The following is a 26586-nucleotide window of genomic DNA, read 5'->3' on the forward strand; positions in this document are numbered from 1 at the left end:
ATAGGGGAGGTCGCGTATGAGCTAGAGTTACCTGATGACAGCCTGATCCACAACGTCTTTCATGTCTCGTGCCTCAAGAAGGCAGTGGGCCAGCAGATTGTGCCATCAGAGAGCTTACCTCCACTTGATGAAGCGGGTAAACTTGTTTTGGTACCAGAAGAGGTGATTGAGACTAGGGAGAGGAAGCTACGCAACAGGACTGTCAGAGAATATCTGATCAGGTGGAAAGACTTGCCTTATGAGGATGCCACTTGGGAAGGCGAGTACATTTTGCAGCACCCAGCATTGAGATTGCTTGAGGGCAAGCAATCCCGAGAAGGGAGGACTGTCATGTCCCCTTCTCAATTTTAGTTCTGAGCGACAGAATTAATCTATCTCCACATCCGGATAGATTAATGTCGACTTCAAGCAAGATGCTATCCAGTCACAAAAGGGGAATTTAATTTAATATATTTCAGGACTTTATTAAAGATGCAGGGTTAAGTCACTTTAATGTTTTAAAGTTATTTACCTTATAAATAGCTCTAAGTGACTACAAGACAAAAATGATTTTTAATCCCACATTCTTTGTACGTGGTACCTTTCTTCATTTCGAGGTTATAAATGCACGAGTTTGCATTGGGATTTACATACAGGAATTTATGAATTCAACTATTTGGAGTCCTGGTTGCTTCAATGTGACTCGTCTGAGACGTTGAGGACGAAACCCCTCAAGTCTCGTAACACTAAGGAGCTGGACGATACCCTAAGCTTCCTTAAAATCTCAGTTCAAGAATTGGGCAGAAATCGGCAATTAAAAAGTTGAGTATCAAACAAGAATCAGGTATGAAGCACAAAGTTTAATCTTGGTATTTACTTACCTATTGGTCTGCATTTTCGTTAGAGCTATTTTCCCCCAGCTTTGCTTCAGAAAATAAAACAGTGAACAGGAGGACGTAGCAAGGTTATATCAGATACAATGGTGCCATTTCGAGTCTCAGGTGTAGCATTCATAGTTCAGCAGATTGTAATATGGGAAAGGGAAAACGTTCACGTGGAGTAAAGAAACAGATGGGGGTCGGGTTATTGATTACCGAGATTGCAGCGATCACATCCCAAATAGGTTTTCGAATGGAATGAAATTATGGATGTTGGCAGAGGTTGAGTCGTTGTATAACCCCAATTTAATAGACATCTTTCTCTTGGATGGGGTCGTGAGCCACAACTCACGTGAAGAAATCCGCAGGGTTTTCTTTGTTTACTAGTCGCATGAACACGGGATGAAGCTACGGGATTGAGCGTTTTCCTTTCACGCATTTTCAGCAGCAGTGTAGCAAGTTGCTTCCGTAGGGCAAACAAGAGGATGTCTGAGTCGATTTGTGCACTCGGGCTAGATACAACACTGATCACGGGAGGAGTCGGGTAGGAGGGAAGCAGAATTTTGTATGTAACAGGACCCTGCTCGACTTGCAGTCTTTGCCTAATTGGTATTCTCTTGCAAGACGAGTCTGTAGAAAACTTTCCTTGGCTCCATTTTGGTTGAATGATATGCTCTAACTATTAGTTTCATTAATCTCTTATAAATGCTGAGTTGAACTTATACTGTAATCTCCTTAAGGAATCTACTGGTCTCCATATCTGGTATTGTATTTTCGGGTGGATATTCAGATCAGTATTTGAGTATTGTTCATGACAGTCATTGAATTTCATTATCATAATGCTGTAGGAGCAGTTATACATATTGGATAATTATTTGACGTAGTGTCTCTTTCTCTCATTATTCCTTAATGGTATGGATGTTTTGAATACATTGGTAAATTTAGCAAATTTGGAGTTATTGCAAGAGTCTATGAACTGTTTGTTATAATTACCACCATCAGTACTTTACAACTTTGCCAAAAAAATTTAAGATCAGTATGCTACAGAGTTTATCAGTTCCGCTGTAGGAATTATCACAGAATATTACATTGAGGGTGTACATAGATAGCCGACGACTACACCTACCTACGAAAACAAAATAAAAATGGGTTCGAGATATACTAAATCAATCGGCCCATTAACAAAGGTTTGATTAAATATTTATTTGATGATGAAAACATTACAGTCCTTCTGTCCCAATATTTGCTTGTCCTCAAGCAAATCCGATGCTTGGAAAACTTCTGTAATTAGCTTCTTCAATTTCGAGTCAGGTACCAAGTACATCTTATCACCATAGTAAATGATATCATTAATAACTTCGTATTTTTCATCATGTATATAGCCATCTATCAACTTACATGCAAAATGGTCCTTGGAGTACTCGACCAATAGATAAGCTTGCCAATTATCCAAGGAATGGGGCAAGGTGTTGATTGTTATGTTTTTACTTGCAATGGTTGGGATCTCATCATGTTTAAAAATGGCCGCCATCTTCTTGATTGTGACTTCCCTTGATCCTTTATTTGAGATTCCTCTTAGCAACACCTTCTTGCCATCCGCCTCGAATGAAAATTCCATCCTCTTGAAACTTTGGGTGTATTGGTCAAGGATCTCCATGCACTGGATGCCCAAAATGATATCAGTATCAACCAAATCTATGACAAAGAAGTCATTTATCAAGGTATAGTTTCCCATGGAAATTTCTAGTCATGGGATCGCATGAGTGCAGGGTAACAAGGTTCCTATAAAAACCCTAGCTAGACCCAACTATAATACTGGTGCACAAACTGATTTTTATATTTTTGAAAATTTTCTAAAATATACTTTGAATTTTGATTCCGAAATAAATGAAAGACAAGGAACAATGTTGCAAAAGAACACGCTCCCAAAATTCTCCACACTTTATTAGCTAGAGTTGAAATAACAATTTTAACATATTCTTGATTGCAATTTTCGAATGCTCTTGGTATGAGCCGTAAGGAAGGTGATGACTCCAAAATTGCATTGAATATTATTAATTAATGAAAAGATAGGAATTTTTGACACTTACAAAATTCTGAAAGTCCAATCTTAATTAATGAAAAATCTGATTTGCTGAAGCATAACAATTGGACCTGTCATTGAGGAGTGATGTCCAGTATGCAGCAAACATCTGTTAGTATCCAGCTTCCATAAGCTCATGTCCAACACTGAAGTCTCTTATTACATCCTCAATGGCACATAGCCGGCAACAGTGATGATGTCTAGTGCATAGTCTGCAGCATGTGGGTTGCATACGTGGTCACAAAATGGAAGGTAATACCTTGCAGGCCCCAGCTAACAGCCAATACAATATGCTGATGATATGCGGTTCCCAGCTGGACACAACCCACGTGTGTTTCCAAGGTACAAAATGCTGCTGGCAATATTCACAAACAAACTCCCCTTCAATGCTAAGTGTCATACTTCTATAGCAGCCAATTCCCTTCAACGACTATCTCCTTCACCACAGTAATCACAGCAGGAGATTGTGACAGATGTTTACCTTAGCACAAATGTCAATAAGAACTCAGAATTTCTTCACACCCTAGCCAGATGAAATGAGTAAGAAGACATAATTCTAGATTATTCTTCTCCCTAGATATAGAAGATACAGTGGAAGAAAGTTGGTCAATTGTATACTTCAGCACAATTGCCAAGAACTTCTCAGTTGAGACCCTTATACTTCAGCAAGAGCTCCCAAGTCGGAAATTAGAAAAAGCGACAAAAGCACAAAAAAAAATATATTTTCCAAGCGTGCTTTTCTCAACAAATGGGTTTGTATTTATAACCTCCAAATCCCCTTTTGTTGTCAAAAAGTAACTTCACTCAAGAAGCTTCACCACACAACATTAATTAGAAGCTTCCTTTAGATTCTTCCACTTCACTTGGCTTAATTTATTAATAAATGGCACTTCCCAATGATAGCTCAACTCTCAACTTTAAGTGAAATTATAAAGTTAGGATTATAACTTCATAATAAGCCATTTAATAATTATTAATAAGTTGGCTACTAAAAATATAATAATTCCCAAAATACTCATCATTTAAATATGTTGTCTGAAATAGGAGTCATACCTATTATTTCTCCATGTGACCAAATGCACTTTCCATAAATAGAAAGGGTCCATCTCAATCAACACCAACTTACCATAAATACTAAGTACACAAATCTAAGCCCAAACAAAGTTCGATCTGAGCCAAACGAAGACCAACCTATAGCTTACTGAAATGTGGAGAAGATAAGACCCTCCCAAGCCAAGCCACTAGCACAAAAGACCCTCTATCCACAATAATTAGCCTGCAAGGATCACAATAATAGGCTAATCCCTGAAACTTTGATGTCGACAAAATTGGGGACATTACAATTCCTCCGGCAACCTTAACCTCAAATCCTCCATGCTCTACTGCATGCAAGCCCATACTAATGACCAAAGATGAATTGATAAAATTGAGTGTGGCGCCACTATCAATCATGACTGTGACTCGTTTCCCATGAAGTGTGCCACAAACCCTGAAGATACTACTTCCAACCACTATAGTGAGGGTAGCAATGGAACCCCCTTTTTGTATTATGGCACTTATTCTCTCCTGCTGATTACTTTCTTCACCAATCACTATAGGTACTTGTCCTTCGTCATCATCAAGAAACACCTCAATATAATGAATCTTTCCCTTCCCAAGGTAGCAATGACCTTGTCCCCATGATTCCCTACATGTGAAACAGGGGTTTTTCCTCCAGAGCTATTGCCGAGAATCTTCATCCAATGGAGGTTTTTTTTTGAATTGGCTCCCTGTCTTTGTCTTCTTAGGGGACGGTGTTGGCATAGCTATGTGAGTTTTGGAGGAAGATACGGCCATGTCACGTACCTTCTTAATAGCCTCATTGAGTGCACACGAGTTGAACCCTTTGATCTAGCCTCTCAAAGGCTCTTTCAGCCCATCCATGAATAAAATGATTCGATGTCTTTCAGAGATGTTTTTGACTAATACTAACAACCTTTGGAACTTAGTGATGTAATTGTCTACCGTACCTATTTACTTTAGCTGAGCTAGATCTTTGAAGTTTAGTTCAAGATCCTTCACATCAAAACGGTCAATGAGTCTCTCAATGAACTCAACATAAGATGCTACTTGGTCGTGGCCGAGAGTGACCAATCCATGGTGCCACCATTCTTGCGCCACTCCTTCCAGATGGAGTGTAGCGAACTTGATTGCTTCCTCTTTGGGCATTGGGTTGAGTTGGAAATAAGTGTCTACCTTCAGAACCCATGCCTGTGTAGCGATGGCCCCAGATCCATCAAATGGTGATAAGTTAACCTTTCCAATCTTTCTCCTGAGATCATCATTAAAATAACCATGAATTCCCCCACCTGAATATCTCATTCTTAGATCAACATAGTCTCTGTAAGATATATCATCTTCCATATTTGCATTCCTCCAATCTTCCCAAAGCTTTTCTTGCATTTCTTGAAAATTGGGATCTCTGTCTTTGCGTGGTGTTTCCATCCTTGGAAGGAAGATGAGTATCGAGGGTCGAGAGCAAGAGGGTTGAAATTATGTCCTTGAAATAGAGTCATCACTATGCCCATTTTGTTCTCCTATTGTCTTTCCCTCGACCAATTTTTGTAGAGTTTCCTACATAACCCTTTGGATTTTGTTGGTTTGCATTTGGTTTTTGCTAAGCTCTATTAAAAGATTCATGAGTTCTGTCGTAGGATCTTGATGATTTGCCATTCTACCAACAAGGTTATTTCACCTTCCCTATTGGGTATAAACTCGCATTCACTTCCACAGGCTAGCAGAATAACTAGGCTCTGATACCACTATAATGTTCCGCAATAACCCCAAATTGTAGTAAGTTACAAGAGACAAGAATGGTCGTATGGATGTGAGCTGACTGAAATACATAGAGCAAATTTGAGGGCCGTACAGACTGGAGTGGGTGGTACGGTAGGGAGATGTCACTGTGTGGCCGTATGGTGGCAGACTAGACAGCCGTACAGTGGTCACCAAGGGCTGTAAGGTAGGGAAGGACAAGGCTGTATCGGTGTGTGAGGGGATGATCATACAGTACAGAGGCAGTCGTACGAAGGGCAACTGAAGGTGTGGATGATGTGCAGAGAGGCAATGGAAGGCCAATGGTGTATGGAGCACAAGGCGTCCAACAAAGAGCAATCAGGTCATACAGTAGATACTGCTTGGGATCACAAACTGCTAGTGGGTTGTACAAAATGTGAAATTGAGCTACAGTTAGTGCCAAAACAATACATTTGCTAATTAATACCAAAGCAATTGATTCAATCCTTTACCAAAGATAAATATATGCATCTGCAATAAAGATAGTGCTCCAATTTGCTAGATCCGAGCAAAGAAATACACAAATGGAATAGGGTGAAGTTGAGTCCCACCAAAACCGGAATAGCCAAATAGGGAAGGTCTTTCACTTCCGAAATGATTAACAGAGAATCCCAATGAGAATTCACAGTACAAAGAAATAATGCAAATCACATACCCACAACTACCTACAAGCTGTGCTTAAATACCTATTGGGGAAACCTTTTTGAGGGTGTACAAAGATAGTTGATGGCTGACGGCTACACCTACCTACGGAAAGAAAAATAAAAATGGGTCCAAGATATTACTAAATCAATCGGCCCATTATCAAAAGTTTGATTAAATATTTATTTAATGACAGGAACATTACATTAAACAAAGACCAAACTGAAGCATACTAAACTATGAAGAAGACAAGATCCTCCCATAGTCAAGCCTCTGCCTCAAAAGACCCCCTATCCACAATAATTAGCCTACGAGGATCACAATAATAGGCTAATCCCTCAAACTCTGATGCTAGCAAAAATGGGGACATTACAATCTGCCCTCCCTAAGATAACTTGTCCCCAAGGGTAGAATTGTGTAATGTCATTGTAATCACCAACCAGCTCTTGTAGGATCATAACCAATCTAACTGACAAAACTGGCCAAACTAAAATGAATCTTACTGTAGATGTCACAAGAGTAAATATCTCATAGAGAAGCAACTCAAAAAGATGAAAAAGCTTGCTTTCCCAAACTGTGCAAAGTGATTTTCCATACACGATATTTGATACATGTGCAACTGAATTGTGTACCTACTAAAGATCATGCACATGAGAGTCAAAAGTAAGCATATGTACTGGACACCATGTATACATCCCAAAACTCTTCTGCAGGCCCTATCTGCACTAGAAGGATCCCAAACACCGAAAGCCCACCAAGAAGAACATCCTCTAATATCTATTGCTCAACTTTGAACTCAACTTCATGAAGCCCAAGGTGATAAAGCCAATCAACAAGACTTGACCAAACTTCAGAGCTAACCATGTTAGCACTAGGGATCTAAGGAACATAAAATGCACATACATCTATACCATGGAGATCAGAACATCTAAAAGTGGTTGAATCACTAGCACCATCGCTATCCTCTACAAGACTCCCATCGGCATGCTCACTCTGCAAGTAATCTAACTCGCTACCACTAATCCCATCTACTACAAATGGAAAATACTCACTTACCAAAGGATGGCACACTCTCGAAACCAATCCACACTGATGCATCATCAAATCCTCTCTGTGGATTTGAGAAGTTGTGATGAATACTCCTCCCTATGGGATCACGATAAAAAGCTCCCAGCTTAGTCAAATGTTGGCAAACATAGCTTTGAATATAACCCCTATCATTTAGTTCATCACCGACAATGTCTGCAGTGGATGTAACTACAGGAGAATCCGATACAACATGTGGATTCTCATTGCTCTCTAAAGATGCACTCATCCCCACTGTATCATCTACACTTGTAACTCTGATATGTGTGGCCACATCCTCAACCTTCTCACAACCATAGCTTGTGGATATCAACTTATCACAAACCAACACTATGTGTAGATGAATCGGAGTTGGGGTTAGTGTTGATTGTACACGCTCCTACTCCATGGTAACCTCATCTAAACATGACTAACTCTTGAGAAGCCAATTGAGTATGTTGCAAAGAGTCCACAGTCACCTCAAGTTCATAAGTGAGCTCAACCACCTCCTCCTCTTTCCCTAACAATGCCTCATAACAAGTGCTACCCCATTCAAGAAGGCAATCCCTGTTAGCTACCAACTATAAGTAATAATGCTTCAAGATCCCAACAACATCTCAAAGCAAACAAATATCTGCTAGGGAAAAACAACTACCACCATGCTCATCTAACATAGGAGCACCCCAACCAAATATAGCTAACATCTATCGGGTAGCATCATAATGCTCAAGAGCTGAAAAGATGTCACTATCACTCACCTTCAGCTGTCTGGTCAAATGATTTCTTTGCATACCTTGGCTCCTACGTAAGTTGTTTGGCTCACTAACTACACTATGATAGGAGACTATATCTGCACTGCTCACTACAAGATCACTAACATCATGTGTGATATCATCCTCACACACATCAACAACTGAGGTACTACTATTGGGTACCTCTACCAATACCTCTGAAGAAGAAGTGGAAGCCACTATTGTATCAAGCTCCTCATATGTCTCTACTTCCCCCTCATCAGTAAGTCCATGTAAATCATGATCCTGGGACATATCATCATCCAATGACTGCTTTGAGTCATCACCAAAAATCTGATATAATATATCAGACTCGTTGCAACATGAATCATCCTCATACAAATCATTAGAGGTGCCCATCACACTGGTATCTACATTGTCTAATTGAAACCCCTCAGGTATTGCCTACTACTGTTTGTGTGACTTATGTCAACACAAAGATCAACATCAGTAACTCCTCTATAAAACTCAAATCATGAGTGTCGTAATTAATTAGCTCCATGCCCTCATCCATCCCACCTGAAAAGAATATTGCCTCCTGCACAAACTCGACAGTATGACAACTGCCATAAAAATCAGAACTGTCAATGCTCATATCCTCCACCCAATCTTCCAAAACAACACCCTCATCAAGAGAGTCTAAACAACTAGTGGTAGCAACTACATCATTTGCACTCATACTATCTGCAGCAGCATCAACATCCTCACATAAAGGAATATTGTCCTAAAAAACAGACCCTTTATCGCTCATATCCCCATTAATACCAATTGATGTAAGACTTCCATCAAAGGTAGTTAGCATCTCCTCAGCATTCTCCGAAGCACTAACCCTGGAATCCTCAAATTGTTGGAATTCAATGATGCTTCCCGCTAATGAAACAAACACATCTGCATGTGACTAGTGAATCTCCAATATCAAAATCGCAAATAGGACTAGTGACTGCCCCACTAAGCATAGGATCATCTTCACCATGATCACCAACTGCTGAAAACTCATGCTGAAGACTTCAGGATGTCTCACTTGTGAAGAACTCTAGTTTATCTTCTTGCATTCTTGATGAGGCGGTCCTTTTAAAATGGAAACCATATATCTAGCTGCCCTATCAACTGCCGGCAAATTCAAAAGTCTTGATTCCATCATTCATTCATGTTGTCAATGCTTTTCCATACTTTCCATCAAAGCATTTGTTTTCTTCCAATTATTCAACCTGTTTCCATATTTATTAGATTTTATGTTTTTGTCCATAACTGAAATAAGTGCAAGAGTATTGGTGACTCAAATATCAATAGTAGAACCAACTGCAAGAACCCCAATGGGTTCGAACTCCAGCAACATCAAATTACTTCACCATTTAGATATTTAACATTTTGTCAAACAATTGCGTGCATCTTCTAAATTGTTCTCCTTTAATTTCATATTTTAATTTGCTTGCTTGAAATGATGCCAAATGTGATTTAAATACTTCCAAATGATTATTGAAAGGCAAAGAACTATAGTGCAATTGCAATTCTTTTGAATTTTTTAATGCATACAGATGTCTCACACAAAGTAAATATGCACCTACAGCAGCTAGACACTAATGCAAATAGTTGGCATGAAAAATAAATATTGTTTACCGTATGGATTAGTTAAGCAATGCACACAGGAAATCGACACGAACACTGAATAGCAACAGCAGAACTCTTATTATTATTCGCATATACCAACAGTACATCATGTTTTTCTCCTATGATAATGATCAATACAATGCTTCCCGAAGGGGTTATAAATACTTTCCGACGAACCTTCCCGAAGGTATCGGTCGGCCAGGTACATTATACCCGCTACAAACTATTTTACCCGTCGGCTACATAACAAGAACTTTCCCGAAGGGACCCGTCGGCTGATACACAATTTCCTTTCTGAAGGGACCCGTCGGCCGATACACAATTTCCTTCCCGAAGGGACCCGTCGGCTGATACACAATTTCTTTCCCGAAGGGACCCGTCGGCCGATACACAATTTCTACCGACGACATCATCCCCCCCAAAAAGTAAAGTCGTCTCCTGACGACTACAAAACAAAACTCAAACAACTAATACAACAATATTGATCTGCAATATTACTTTCACATTCATCTCGTTGCATCTATAGCCTTTGTTAACACAATACTGACTCTTCAAGCTGACCTTGATAGCCACCTGTGCTACTTCCTCTGCTTCCAACTCCTCGGTACCTTGAGCCAAGTGTTGTTGCACTGCCTCCCACTGGATGATCAGCTCCTCTCGAGCTCTCTACACATCCACCAAGACAGCCTCACGGCCAACACCTACTCTCAGTGCCTCTGATACACAGACACTCCATGCCTGCAGCAGCTCCAAGTCTTCGCAACTGGTCAGACTCCCACGACTGATATCCGCAACGACTGGGGGTCCAGGGGGCACGAAAATGCACGAAACACACCATTTCTGTCATTTTCTGCCGATTCTACACTCTTTCTGGCAATCCCTGATGCTTCCCCTTCCCTATGGCATCATCTGATACTCATTCTGAGCAACTTGATTCTGTCGTCGTTTTTTTTTTTTAAGAAAACCTCCTGTCACCCTTCTGTGATGAAATCCGTACGCAAAAACCCCACTCTTCAAAATTTGTAATCTTGCAATCCAAATCCGTACACATGATATGCTTGAAAAATCCGTACAATCACCTCGCATTCCCAATTGCAATTTCCGTACGCTGCTTTCCTTTGAAAATCCGTACAAAAAAATGGCTCTAAAATCCGTATGCTTAATATATGTGGTTTAAAATCCGTACGAAACACAATCTTATAACAAGCCGTACAGTATCTTCCTCCAAAAATCCATACAGCAGCCTCTTGAGAACCCGTACAACTAATTTATCTGGAAAGCCGTACACCATTCTTCAGACATTGAAAACCGTACGGCAGTCTTTTTTATTGTGAAATCCGTACGGTGTTTGTGGAAACCATACAGTGCCCCTTTACTGTGAAATTCGTATGGTAGCAATGAAATCCGTATAGTGGCAATAAAATCCGTACGTTGGTAATGAAATCCGTACTCCAAACATGAAATCCGTACATTGGCTTTAAAAACCGTACTACAACATGAAATCCGTACATTCTTAAAAAACCATACTACAATTTGGATTGTCTGGAAAACCGTACAACCTCCTTCAGATATGAAAAAAAACCGTACTTACTTCCTTTTCCCTTCAAACGAAAACCTCGTACGGTGCTGTCTCCTGCAAGTATGGAACCGTACGGTGCTTCCCAGAAACCGTACGGCGCTTTACTTCACTTTTTTTTTTTTAGTTTTTTATTTTTTTTTTTTTTAGTTTTTTTTTTTTTATTTATTTATTTTTTTTTTAATTTCTTCTTCTTTATAACTATGTACAATATTTACATATGTACAGTACTTGCAGTCTTCTCCTCTCAATTGTTCGTCCATGGAGGTGCGTTACTTCTTTCATGGCAGACATTCAACTTCGACCTATTCACTGTGTCGGCAACTTCCTTTCCGTCTAGCATCCATTGTTTTACTGCTCCATTGTCACCCACTTCCCGAATTTGATATGGTTCGACCCACTTAACTCTGAACTTGCCTGGGTTGATCTCATTCCATCCATCATACCTCAACGCCAACTGTCCTGGTTGAAACCCGCTACGCCTGTTCTGTGTCATCTCCATATCCCCTAGTTTGTTCCCGAAGCTCCGTATCATGGACTCCGTCAACTGCCCCTTCTGTCCGTCAATAACACTTTCACTCTGTACTACTACAACTTTTATTGAACCCTTCCTCTTTGTTGCCTGTGCAGACCGTATCGTGTGTCTTCCTTGTCGTTCGTACCTTTCTGCTATATCTTTGGTTTGACATAATACTTTCTTCCTGCGCAGTCGTACACTAGAATCTTTCCTTCTTTTGGGTTTGTACTATATGTTCTATCCTTCAGCTTCAGTCATATCCGCGTTTCCTTCTTCGGCTTCTCTGTGTTGCTTTGAACATTCATTTCTTCCTTCGGCTTCTCCGTGTTCCTTCAGACATTCATTTCGTCCGTCGGCTTCTTTCTTACCTTCGTCAATCCTTAGCATATTACAACTTGGAAAGAGCTCGTAATCCTCTATCTGCCAGTGGTAAAGACCATTTACTAAATCCAGATCGTCATCTCCTTCCAATCGTAGGACTCCCTCCTGATCGGGTTCCATATTCTGCCTCCTCTCATCATCTTCTCCTTCGAAATCCGACGATAGAGCTTCTTCTCCAACCATCTGAGTGTGTAGATCGATGACATACTTCCGGCCTTTTCTTTCAAGTGATAAAGTATTTTTCTTCCAATCGTGCTTTGCCTTGGCTTCTATTAGCCACCCCCGGCCCAGAATGGCATCATATCCTCTCCGCTTCAGTGGGATTACGACAAAGTCCAACAAGAATAGCTGTGTTCCAATCATCACTGGTTGTGCTGTCAGGACTCCCAATGGCTTGATTCCATGTTGATCGGCCGTTAGCAGCTGGAAGGTAGGTGGCCATAATGTCGGCTGTCCCAACTTTTTCCAAGTGTCTTCAGGCAACACATTGACACCAGACCCTCCATCCACAATTGTTTTCGTCAATACAATCCCGAGAATTCCCATTTCGACGACTGTTGGATGGCGTCCGGATGAGAGGGCTAACAACATCGGATCTTCTGCACTTGCGCCACTTTCCTTCTCCTTTTTGTCCACTGTACTTGCTCCACTTTCCTGCTTCCTTCCATGTTCTCCTAGTAGTTGAGCAGCGGGAACAATGTTTGTGAGTGCCAATCGGAGCTGAGGCATAGTGAGCAACAGATCACTTATCTTGACAAGTATCTCGGCTTGCAAAATTTGCCGAACAATGTTCTGTTCTGCGCAATTCCGTACGGAAGTACTCGGCGTGTCCTTCAGGTGTGTCGTTTCTGCCTGTGTTGCTTTCTGGATCTCTACTCGTGCTTCTTCCAGTCTCTGCTTTTCTTCCGCCGGGTCGAGGTACACTTTCGCTTGCTTCCGTGTGATGGCCAAAACCTCTTCTTCGTTCGTCCTGACGGTGATCAAGTTTACTCCCGACTTTGGACACCTAGCATCTTCATGATCTCCAGGTCCACACCAACGGCATAGCAACTTCGGTGTGTTCGTCATTGTGCACTCTCGGGCGAAGTGACCCCACAGATTGCATGCGCGGCATTGAACAATTGGCCGACCATTCGCATCGTACTGAAATTGACTCCTTCCTCCATTATTGTTGTTTCCACCATTGTTGTTATTGTTGTTGTTGTTTGGTCCGCGCTGGTTGTTTCTGTATCCACCTGATGTGGCACCTTCCGTACTGGTGTTCCCGTTCCCTCCTGACGGGGATACCTCCTGTGACAGGAACACTTGTTGTGGTGTCCTTGTTTTTAAATTGAAAGGGCATTCTTTTACTGAGTGTCCGAAGATCTGACAGATTTCGCAAAATTGCTCTTTCGGGCAGGATCCCTTCATATGGCCTTTCTTACATTCCGTGCACCATAGGTCATTGCCCTTAGTTTCCTTGTTCATGTTTTTGAATTCCTTCATCATCCTTATCATGTCCTTCTGGAGGGCACGAACCTTCTTGTTGCTTCCTTCGTCATCGCTGCTATCATCTCCTGAGGATGCATCGTCATCTGAATCGGACGAGCTGGTCTTCTTCTTCTTCTTTGTCTTCTGATCACTTTCGAGGTTCATTGCCCGATTGTACGCTTCATTGTATGTGGATGGTGGTACGATCTTCATCTTCTTCCACAGCTTCGGGTGAAGGCCTTCAATGAACCATCTTTTCCGGAGCCCATCTACCGGTTTATTCTCCATTTTACTGATTAAGTCCTTCAACCTCCTGGCAAAGACCCGTACTGTTTCATTCTTCTTTTGCTTGGTATTGAATATCTCTGCGACAATTTCATTATCATCACGCAAAAGTTGAAATTCTGCGATGAACTCCTTAATGTTATCCCAACTATTTAATTTCTGTGGATCGGCATCAGTAAACCAATCAATGGCAACACCCCGTAGGGTTGCGGGAAATTGTCAGATCCATTCGTTTGTATCTGTTATGCCATTCGCCCTCCAGATCATTTCACATGTTTTACAATGTCGAATGGGATCAGCTGCCTCATCACCATCAAATTTAGGCAATTTTTCCTTCAGACCTTCCATTATCACTGTATGTCGAGGGTTTTGTTGTGTACCTGCGTTGTTTTGCACTCCCGCGCTGTTTTGAGCACCCACACTGTTCTGAGCTCCCGCACTGTTTTGTATACCCGCACTGTTCTGCACACCCGCACTGTTCTAGACACCCGTGTTGTTCTGCACACCCGCGCTGTTTTCTGCTTCCGCGTTGTTTTCAACAACCGCGCTGTTTGGTGAAGAAGAGGATTCGTCAACCGTAGCTGTCCGTTCCGAAAGTATATCTCGGACGAAGAGGTCACTCCACGCTCGTGCTCCTTCGGCACTCCGAGTCGTGCGAGTTGATCTCCTTCCGTCAGGATTCTCTTCCCGTGGTGTATGCAGATTCAGAAACTCCTCCCTCGCTTCTTCCACCAAATCAAGCCGTTGTCGAGTCTCCTTCAACAATCCTTCCGCGCTCTTGTTTCCGTCGGAAATCTTCTGAAACCTCCTTCGACGCTCTATCTGCTGAGCCAAAATTAAATTTTCCTGTGCAACGCGTATGTCATCTTTTTCCTTCAGCTTACTCTTATCTTTGTTCAACTGATTCGGCATTTAATTCATATCCGCCTGCCTGTGTGCCAGATCCATCGGGCAACAGCGCCAAATGTTTACCGTATGGATTAATTAAGCAATGCACACAGGAAATCGACACGAACACTGAACAGCAACAGCAGAACTCTTATTATTATTCGCATATAACAATAGTACATCATGCTTTTCTCCTATGATAATGATCAATACAATGCTTCCCGAAGGGGTTATAAATACTTTCCGACGAACCTTCCCGAAGGTATCGGTCGGCCAAGTACATTATACCCGCTACAAGCTATTTTACCCGTCGGCTACATAACAAGAACTTTCCCGAAAGGACCCGTCGGCTGATACACAATTTCCTTTCCGAAGGGACCCGTCGGCCGATACACAATTTCCTTCCCGAAGGGACCCGTCGGCTGATACACAATTTCCTTCCCAAAGGGACCCGTCGGCTGATACACAATTTCCTTCCCGAAGGGACCCGTCGGCCGATACACAATTTCTACCGACGACAAATATCAATGAAACAACTCTTGGCATTCAACTTCTTGTGACTCCGGTGATATTAGACTTTAATGCAATTGATTACAAACTGAAATTTCAAGCAAAGCCAATGATTTGCAATTATGGTATCCTCAAATTTTTACTACAGCTCTCAAATACATGGCAATTATAAATAAGAAACCTGATAGATAAAGCGCCAGTTTTCTTGCAGCAGTTTGGAAACTCAATGCCCACTCCACGCTCAACCAATCATGACTACTAGGAAGAAATCCACAGCAATTGTGGTACTCAAATGAAAGTAGGAAATACTCATGTCCAATGGCGTGGGAAGGAGATACAAAAATGCCCCTCTTGGTGTCCAAATAACAGCAAACCAATTAGGCTTTTTGGCGCCCTGTCGCAGTATTAAATGCCTAGTAGATATGTCATCCAGCTGATGTAAAAATCAGATGATTATCAACACCAATTTGCAGCCAAACTCACCCTCAAATCACAGTCACCACAGTCTTGAAGGCTGAGAATTTCAAATACCCAATTCAATAGAATAATTCGCTGCAAAAGTAGAACTAATCTTCGCATACAATAGCACCAAGTTTGTGATCATAATAATCAGAATAATTTACCAGATAATCAAAGCACAATTTACCATGTTTTTTAATGGTTCAAAGTGCAAATCAGAAGAGGAATCAGTCCTCAAGAAACTGTTGTTGAAAACTTTCAACAACTTCACAAATAATGATAGCAATAGCAAACAGAATGAATTCTTTTTCTCCATGAAGTTTCTTTTATAGTCCAACTTAGCTTCTTCCTCACACTTTTCATTAAAGAGCCATCATCAATGCTCTCATTTAATAATTTAATAACAATTTGACCATTAAAATAACTCCTAGAATACTTATCATTTAAATGTTGCCTAAAACATGAGTCACACCTATTATTTCTCCATGTCATCAAATGCTTTCCTAAAATAGATAGGGTCCCTCTCAATCATCACTAGACTTGCCATAAATAGCATGTTCATGAAACTAAGCCCAAACGAAGTCCAATCTAAGTCAAACAAAGACCAAATTGGAACATATTGAATTGTGAATAAGACAAGACCCTCACATAGCCCAGCCTTGCCTCAAAAGACCCTCTATCCACAATAATTAGCATAGGAGAATCACAATAATAGGCTAATCCCTCAAACTCTGATGCTGGCACAAATGGGTACTATACAGTCACGTACTTCAATAAGTAATACTACTTTCAATATATTTGGAATTCCTCTAATATTTATTTTATGCTTCAGACTTCCCTGTGTATTCACTTAGTAAAATAGTGAATGAAATTTCCACTAATCAGGCTTTCATATTGAAATCACTAGTGGGGCTTTCTTATTTAATCATTCACATTTGAATGGCATGGATGTGTCCATCGGTGCTACATTTGTTTTTCATCAAGCAACTTCTAAACTAATACTGTTGTTGCCGGAAATCAATAATTTATTTGCTTCTGCCCTGTTCACGCATGCTATTAGTTATATAAATCGCATCTTTCAATTAACTGAACACTGAATATTCATTACTGTCATACTTGTACAAGAGTTATTTGATTATAACATTTGACCATTGTTATGTGATTGCTGTATTATATGCTGTTTTGACTGCTGAATCATCATCCTAGTCTTCATGCTGTTGCATGTACACAGTGTCCAGTATCACTGCTTCTATCTTATATTATATATGAATCAAATCTTTCCGCCTTTGATCGCTATCATGATTTCTTGTTTTCTTTGAATAAGACAAGTTAGCATTTGCCTTAAATAACCTTTATCAAGCAGTTCTTATTTGCTGCATAATTGAATGATTAGATAGTCTTTTTCTTTGACCACTGCCTTTCATATTATATTCAAACACTATGTTTCGTTACACAAATGCTGCAATATGTATCTGGATTTGTTCCTTAATTAATCAGTTTCATTGAACTGCTTCTAAAATATTAATACTTCCCTCAAACTGTGGTTGCTGAGTAATATATTTGTTATAGACTTTCTTTTATACTTGATTGCTGTCCGAAATCATTAAATATTATAATTGATCGCTTCATAGTAATTTTCTTCTATAGTTCTTTGATTTGTTGTCTTCAGCTCTGCCGCTTGATTCTAATCACCATGATGCTTCTGATGAAGTCTTCTCTTTGTTTTTAATGTGCCTCAACAGGATTCATGTCTTTGCAGCTCCTATAGTATATATAGTCCACATACCAACAACGTGTGTTCTCTGATCTCTACTATCATAGGATTCCCACATATACCATTTACCATTTATTCCAGCATTGTGGCATTCATTATTTCTTCCAAATTCGAAATCAGTGATGATAATTCATTGGCATTTGCATGGTAAAAACAAACTTCATATTTGCCATCAATGACAAACATTATTTCCATTAGAGGCTATCAAATTCACCAGCTTGCATCTTGAAGGGACATCTCATGAATGGTGATATCATGGTGATATCATGGCATGGTAACTCAGGGTTGTGATCCAATAACCTCTTCGAAAGATTTCAACCAAAGATAAGAAGAAAAATCCATTTCTAGGAATTAGCACAGCTGAAGAAAGGTGGAAGACTGTGGAAGAATTTCGAAGATTGGCAGTGACGATTCTAAATGTAACAAAAAGGAGAGTCGCAGTTTTATATGTAAAAAGCTTGGTTGAACTTATTAGCTTTAGTGACATGATTTGACCCAAATACATCACAAGAATCCATCAAGAGATCTCTTAAATTGGAGGATTCAACAACTAAGGATAGAATCTACTCCAAGAAAGCACCTAGAAACTTTTTCGAAGGATTTACGACTTTCCACAGCATCAATTTCCAAATTAAGTCAAACAGAGGTGTTCAAGAATGAGCTACTTGGGAAAAAGCTATGTTTTCCATGTTGGTAACCTTTGCAACCAAGGCATAGGTGTTTGGGTAAAGGGAAAATACATTATATATAGCTGGTTTTCAGAGAAGATACTGAAAATGATGAATGATCTAGAAACGAAGGTAGAGGAGATCAAGCATGAGTACCAAGGATAACATTTAGGAGGCAAACTCACAGCACTATCAGGGGCACCAAGGTATAATGTTTTTTGTTTGAGGAGTCTTGTGTAGACAAAATGTAACAATTCTAGCTAATGACGCAGTTACTCACAGTTGCATCAATGAAGGGCTAGTGTCTAGGCTGAGGTTGAAAACCAAAGACTTTGAAGGTTGCAATTTTACAATTGCAAGTGGGACAATTCTCCCTTCAATGAGAAGATTCAAATATGGAGTTGACTGTGGGTAAGTATAAAATGAAAGTTGATTTCTACATTATCAGCATGGGAGATACAAAATTGATTTTAGGAGTGTAATTGTTTGGATTCAATTGACAAGTATGAACAAAGTTACTGCTTGATGTAGTTATCATTCCAACAAGGAAAAAGAGGGTCATCCTACATGGTTTGCCTATTGGTGAACCCGTGACAGTTTCAGCTAAGAGGATGGAGTGAGTCTTTCATAAAGATCAAACAGCATGGGCGGATGAATGTTTCAATATGGACATGCATCCTTGAAAGGATAGATTTTACAATATGAAAATTCGGTCTATTTTGAACAAGTATAGCAAAGTTTTCAAAAATATTCCTCCTCAACTACCACCTGAAAGAGGGTTTCATCAAATAATTTAACTTGAGGAGGCAAAACTAGTCATTATTGCTCCATATCACCATGTGAGGGTATCCAAGGAAGAGAATGACAAGGCAATCAAGGATCTATTGGATATGGAACATATAGGGCCTAACTCTAGTGCATTTGCATCCTCCGTAGTTTAGGTCAAAAAGAAGGATGGACCTATGCGAATGTATATAGACTATAGGGAAGTTCACAGAAGGACAATCAAGAATTGCTATTTCATACATACATATGAGCTTCATGCAACCAAGAAATTTTTTTAGATTGACTTGCATTCAGGAAACCATCAAATCAAGATGAGAGATAATGATGTGTGCAAAAGAGCTTTTAGATGTCATTATGGGCATACTGAGCTCTTGGTCATGCCATTTTCGTTAACCAATGCTCTCACCACTTTCCAACTATACATGAATCAGGTATTCATCCTTCATTTGAGGAAATTTGTATTGGTTTTTTTTTTATGACATTATAGTGACGAATGATCATTTGAAGCATTTAGATAAGGTGCTTGGCATACTTGAGTAGCATTCCTTTTATGCTAAAGTCTCCAAATGTGAGTTTGGCTTGAACCAAAATATCATATTGGGGATGCAAGATAAGTGCCCAAGGTGTTAGTGTGGATGAGGAGATCAAGGCAATCCAGCATTGGCCTAGGCCAAGGAAGTTTGACACATCTAAGAGGATTTGTGCATCCGTGCAGCTATTATAGGAGATTTATGGAGGGATTGAACCAAAATATTATATTGGGGATGCAAGATTGGTGCCCAAGGTGTTAGTGCGGATGAGGAGATCAAAGATTCCAAAATTGGCCTAGGCCAAGGTGTTTGACACATCTAAAAGTATTTGTGCATCTTTGCAGCTATTATAGGAGATTTATGGAAGTGTTTTCACAACTTGCAGCTCCTTTGAAATGTTTGACTAAGAAGGAAGCATTTTCCTGGGATCCAACATCTCATCAAGCTTTTGATAAGCTTGAGGAAAAGCAATTCCAAATTCTTCATTTCATTTTTTTCTAGAATGTGATATTTTAGGAGAAGACATTTGTAAAGCAATTTCTTTTCTGGATTTGATTGTGTGTGTGTTTTTTAACATCAACATTTCGGATCACACTACATGATCCATCATTGATCTGAAACATTGATGTTAAGAAAAAAAAACACAATCAAATCCAGAAAAGAACTCGCTTTACAAATGGATTGTGGAAATCTGATAATGTTAATAGAAGGCATTTGGTTTGTCTTGATGCAAAAATAAACATCCCATAGCATATGAGAGTAGAAAATTCAAGGAGCCCGAACAAAATTTCATTATTTATGACAAAGAAATGTTGGCTGTTACGCATGCTTTGGTCAAATTTTGACAGTACTTGGTCTGTGAAAAGTTTGTAGCCAAAAGAGACCATATTAGTTCGATATTCTTCCTTAACCAAGGAGATTTGAATAATAGGCAGTAAAAACAGGTAAGATTCAAGCCTGTAATTTTGATATCAAATATATAAAAAGGAATAACAATGCCGTGGATAGTTTTCTCTAATGACACTTTGTCGTAGTTTGGTCTTTGTAAATTGTTTCATGTCCTTTCAAAACCTACTTTTACCGTAATCAAAGACAATGTGGTGGCTGATGAACTATCTAGTAAGCCTTACCATTATTCTAACTGACATATCTTCTAATTAGAAGGCATCTATAGTAGCTGGTTAAGTGAACAATCCAATGACAAATGACATATTGCAAATAAAGTTACAAGATGATTGATTTAAGGAGGTCAATGATCTCATTCTTTGTAAATACCAAGTATGCCTCACATTTGAATCTAAGATGGAAAGGATTTTGAAGGCATGTTAGACAAGCCACTTGCTAGCCATCTAGGTTTCGACACAACATACAAACAAGTGAAAGAATGGTTTTCATGTGAAGGGTTCAAAAATGATACGCTGCAACATGTGAGAGAATGCATAGCATGCCAATAAAACAAGGAAGAGCATGTCTTCCAAAGTGATTTGCTACAGCCCCTACCTATTCAGACGCATACCCATGGGGGCTGCAAAAAGTCCAAGGTAAGGATTGTACATATGTAGTTCTGGATAAGCTCAATAAATCTTCAGAATTTAAAGCTCCACAAATGGAAAATCTACTTTTTACAGAAATTTTCGAACTACAGGGTTTTCCAAATAATATTGTAAGTGATAGGGACAGCTGGTTCCTTAACTTGTTTCAACAAGCTCTTCTAATTAATAGGTAGAAATTTTACACCAGACACTAGTTATCATCATCAAATTGACAGCCAAACAAAGAAAGTGAAGATATGGATGCAGTGCTGCCTAAGGAACTATGTTACAGCGCAACAGACAACTTGAACTGAGCAGTTGCATTTAGAAGAATATTGCTACAACACAACTCGCCATATGTCATTCAGTATTAATCCTTCTGAAGTACTTTATGGTTATGAGATCATTTCTAGATTTGATTCTCACTGATACTAGAGTGGCAAGAGCAAAGGATATGGTGCAATAAAGTATGGATATCCTAGAATCTCTTCAAGAAAATTTGCAGTGGGCCCTGAATCAGCAAAAGCTATATGCTGATAGCTTATAAACATAGAACTAATAGCTTTTCAAGTTGATGACATGGTGTTCAGTTGTAACCCTATAGGCAATCTTCTGTCAGATAAATTTTCTCTGAGGGGCTGAAGCTACATTTCTATAGACCCTACAAGATGATAAGGAAGATTGGTGAGGTAGCCTATGAGTTGAAACTCCGAACTAACAACAGAATCACAACACTTTCGATATTTTCTTCCTTAAGAAAGCTCTTGGACAGAAAGTCACTCTACAAGAGCTACCCCCTTAAAGCAAGAAGGCAAATTGGTTCTAGAACCAAACATAGTGTTGGGTGTGAGAAAGAAAGCTTAAGAAACTTAGGTCATTCTTGAGTATCTAAAGAAATAGAAAGGACTTCCCCTTAAAGATGTAAAATGGGAGTGGATTGAAACTTTTTAACATCCGAACTTGGAACCGCTTGAGAACAAGCAACTAGGGATGGACGGACTGTCAAGGCTTAATAATTTGTTAGTTTTTATTAAATAAATACTAAGTTGAAACTACAAGAGACAATTATTATTAATTTCAATAAAATCACTTTTGAGGCTGACCTGTTCATTTATGTTGGTTCTCCTTGGGCCAATTCTACATAGAGGCCAACTTAGCTAATGTCATATAGATAGATAGATAGATATCCTTGTCAGTGGGGCTCATGGACATACCAAAGCATTTCAAAGTGTTTGCATTAAACAATTGCGCCTAAAACTCATATGCAAACTTGAGTCTTTGACATCTAGTAGGGCATTGCCCCTGCCAAGTTGATTATTAGTATTTTTGCAAATCCTTTTTAATTAGTACATATTGCATGAAGTGACCTAGTTCTTACCTAGGACAATATTATGTAGGAGCAGGGTGATACTGGAAGGGACACAAGCTCAGGGCCAGACAAAGAGAAATCATGCTAATAGCAATTCTAGGATCATGTGGAACAAAGGGGTAATATCCTATATGAAGCCAAAGAGCATATATGTCAATCCTCGCTCCCCCCTTAGAGCCCCCCCCCCCCCCCCCCACACTCGCACCTCCTTTTCCTTCATTGATGGAGAAACCTGTCCTTTCTCCTATTCAATCTGCAACAGTTCTGATCATTTAGTATACATCAGCACCACAATAGTCCTCAATAAAGAACGCGGATCATATATTTAGTAGAAAAAAGACAATGCACCCGGTGTTTCACAGAGTCGAAGTGCTCAAAATGGTGAAGAATTCACAATTCTCCAACATTGAAACCCTTGTTTCAATCTCTTCTCCAAATACAAAGTTATCAAATAGCATAAGCAACAAAATGAATTCCTTACTCACAAAGCATTACTTTTATAATAAATAAAGATGACTTCTTCAAGAAACCTTTCACTTAAAAGCTCCTTTTCCTTATACTTATCACATATTTAAATAATACAATTTATTTATTCCCTTTTGCCCCAAAAATGAACTTTTCAACCATATTGTAACAAACGAATTTTCATAATCAATTTAAAGACATCAAAAGATCTAATAACTTCTAACTGTATAAATAATTGATTCCATTTCACATGACAAAGACTTCCTTTTACATTAACAAATTATAACAATGATTAAAGTAATTGTTACTAATCTAACTATATTTCATGTTCAGCTGATGTGACGAGAACAGAAAATAAATAATTACATTGAAAATAATTTAACCATTCCTATCAGAAAAAACATGTTCAGCTGAAATATAAAGCAATGACTATCTTTCCTCACTGAATTCATACTTAATCGAAATTAAAACATGCTTTTATTCAATGGCAATGTTTACTCTATTTGAATTATAAGACTATCTAATTATTCCTACTAAAAGATTAAAAAGTGTAAAAAAAAATACAATAATAATGGAAGATTCTTTATCTAGTTGTACAAGCTTTGGCATTGGTGAGAGGAGAAGCATTGACATAAGCTTAACCTCCCAACCTCGGACCATACTTATCCCCACACATCCTAACTTATTAGAACGGCCCTCCCTACCTCAAGATCAAGCTTAGGATGTTCTTCAATCCAGCCATCCGAGCTATCGGATGCTTTGAGTGCCCAATCAGTTATACATATATAACTGACATCAACGAACAAAGAAGTGATCTTAAGATTGGCACATATGCCTATAAACTACCTTGGCCAATAATTTCAGATGGGTGCATAGACCCCAATCACCACCACTCGACTTGACAACAGATTCCATTACCGGGACATGCATGAGCTATTAAGTGTTTTCATTACATAGTTATTCGTCTCTGATTTCATTCTTGATTCTTTTAGGTAAACTTCACCTCTTCACCATTCATGGCTTCTTTGTTGGATGAATCCTAGGTGCCTAAAAGATTATAAGCATTCTGTTATTATTTACACCTCTTCACCATTCTATGGCTTCTTTGCCAGTGAATTCCTCGGTGTTTGTAAGATTGTGAGCATTTACACCTCTTCACCATTTCATAGTTTCTTTGCCGGTGAATTGCTTAGTGTTTAGAATCCATGAGTATTATGTTCCTTGTTTCGGAAATTATAACAGCATGTTTATTGATATTGATTCAAATACTCATTACAACTACAATTCAATTTCTAAAAGATCTCAATGACTCAATAAAATGTAAGAGTCCATCAGCAAGGTATTTGTATCAAAACTAAGTATGTTTGGCTGCATTTGGTCTGCTACTTAAAGAAGGGTGACTTATGATATTCGAATGCATGAAATGTATCATCCACAGTCCTAGCAATTTATGTTTGGTTGAAGTTGGACCTTTACTCCAGAAAGGAAAGAAATTCGAATACATATGTTTTACTATTCATATTTCTAGCGTTGTAAAAAGTTGGCTGCAATCGGTCTTATATTCATGGAAGAAAGGAATTATATGAAATACAATGCATAAAATCACGACCTAAGATTGGTCTGAAGTCTGTCGAGATGTGGCTCCTCCCATCCTTGGCCGAAACTCCTGTAGGGCAATTCTTTTCACCCGCTAGCTTGGACTCTTGGCTTAAGTATTTCAATGATGGTGGAATAAGGAAAGATCGATGTAATACTAACAAAGCAAATGGATTGAAATGGCTAAATTGGAAATGTGTATCACGGCTCAGAATGATTATCACAGCTAAAAGGAAAATGTATCACTCAAGGAGAGAATGATGTTGCTTGGCCGATTCACGGCTCTCTTAAAGACTAGCCAAGACTCCTCGGCTTCTATTGGTTTCCAAGATGACCATTCGAATTCAAAACATTAATTTAGTTTGGGAAAAAAGAGAAATATAGAGGAAAAAGAAATAAGGAGTTGAAGAGTTATAATTTTTATTTTATTATTATAATACGTTCTTATATACATTCACATAAGTATATTGATGAGATGTCATCATTAGATTATATTATTATAATTTATTGGTGTCATTTCATTTTTATATTTATGTGTTCATATGCAAGTGTTTATTATAATGATATGATAAAAATTAATAAACAATCTCTGAAGGTATGTATTATATTTTAATTTAGATTATTTTATGTTTTCTTATATTGTTTCCTTAATAGCTCATGCGGGTCCCATAATGTAACCTGTGGACAAGTCTCTGTATCCTTTCCAAGGAAGTCTTAGGTCATACCTACCAATCCTGATGACCGAACCAAATGAACATCCCATTCTGATAATCCTGTTTAGCAATGCTTCCCCTCTCTTCAGTCTTCTCCTACAATCACCCATGTAAAACATTCTCACCAAAATATTAATTCCATAGTAATTCAAAACAAAATATATTGATCATAAAATCAAATCAAACTACTAATCATCTAATAATAGTTATAGTTTACCAGCCACTTCATAAATGGTTAGTACAACATATATAAATAACTAACGCATTTCATATGACCATGAAAAGAAATAATCCATTACCAACAATTATGATCAAATTAAAAATTAGGGCAAATTTTGGGATGTAATACATATTATGATATTCTAATACACAAGGTCATTGTATCCTGTGCCCAAGATTTAAAACTTTTCAACCTATTTTCCAACAAGCTATGACACTAAGGTAGCCGATAGACAATAATAGCAAAAATAGAAACCTCAGCAAATTTAGTTAAATAATAATTATAATGCACCTGTCTTGCAAAAATGATGAAGTATCGGAATCAAAATTTGATAACACACAAGTGATCATGATGAGAAAAGATGATGGATGAACTTGACGGGTGACTTACTAAAAACTAGACACTCCCTCCAAGATTCTTGGAGCCCAAATCAGAAGCCAAAAATAAAAACTAAGAGCATCACTCGACTCCTCTAACTCATAGGAGCTCATCAAAACCATCTATTCACTTATTATAAATAGTAAGTCCCTCGAAATAGAACCAAAACTGACCATTGGTCGCTAGAGAGTCTAATAAATCCACAAAATGGTCTTCTAAACATCACTATTAGCCTACAAGGACCCAATGATAGATTGAATCCATCAACTCTACTACAACTCAAAAATGGAGACATTATAGTTTACCCTCCCTAGGATTTCTTGTCCCTAAGAAATCTTGGAGCAAATACAAGCATCACAGTCCACCTGGATGCCAGGGATAAAACTGTGTTATATCCCTGTTATGCATAACCGACTCCTGTAGCATCAACACCCAAATAATTGACATCAATAAAAAAATTATCTAGAAACATCAAAACGGATCACAATAGCCTAAGCATTTCCTTGGACAGTGGGATCTTAATGATAGGCAACAGAAATGGATCAGCAAATTACAGTCTTATGATTTTGATATCTCCTACATTAAGGG

General features: G+C 38.9%; 1 protein-coding gene across 2 annotated transcripts in view; it reads right to left on the reverse strand.

The window, feature by feature from the left end:
• The window catches only part of LOC149557544 (2-oxoglutarate (2OG) and Fe(II)-dependent oxygenase superfamily protein), a 116862-nt gene that overhangs the window by 63217 nt on the left and 27059 nt on the right, over positions 1 to 26586 (reverse strand). The window contains exons 3-4 of one of the 2 annotated variants that reach the window (XM_089832183.1): positions 25417 to 25496; positions 23796 to 23880 (exon numbers count right to left, since the gene is read on the reverse strand). The exons of the other annotated variant lie outside the window; for it this stretch is intronic. Of the exons in view, the coding sequence (XP_089688309.1) occupies positions 23796 to 23880; positions 25417 to 25496 (165 nt within the window). The remainder of the gene's footprint in view (positions 1 to 23795; positions 23881 to 25416; positions 25497 to 26586) is intronic. 2 annotated transcript variants of the gene reach the window in all.

This window comes from Cupressus sempervirens, chromosome 5 (assembly GCF_028749045.1).
Source record: "Cupressus sempervirens isolate cs-2001-9-10 chromosome 5, ASM2874904v1, whole genome shotgun sequence".
Taxonomy (NCBI): domain Eukaryota; kingdom Viridiplantae; phylum Streptophyta; class Pinopsida; order Cupressales; family Cupressaceae; genus Cupressus; species Cupressus sempervirens.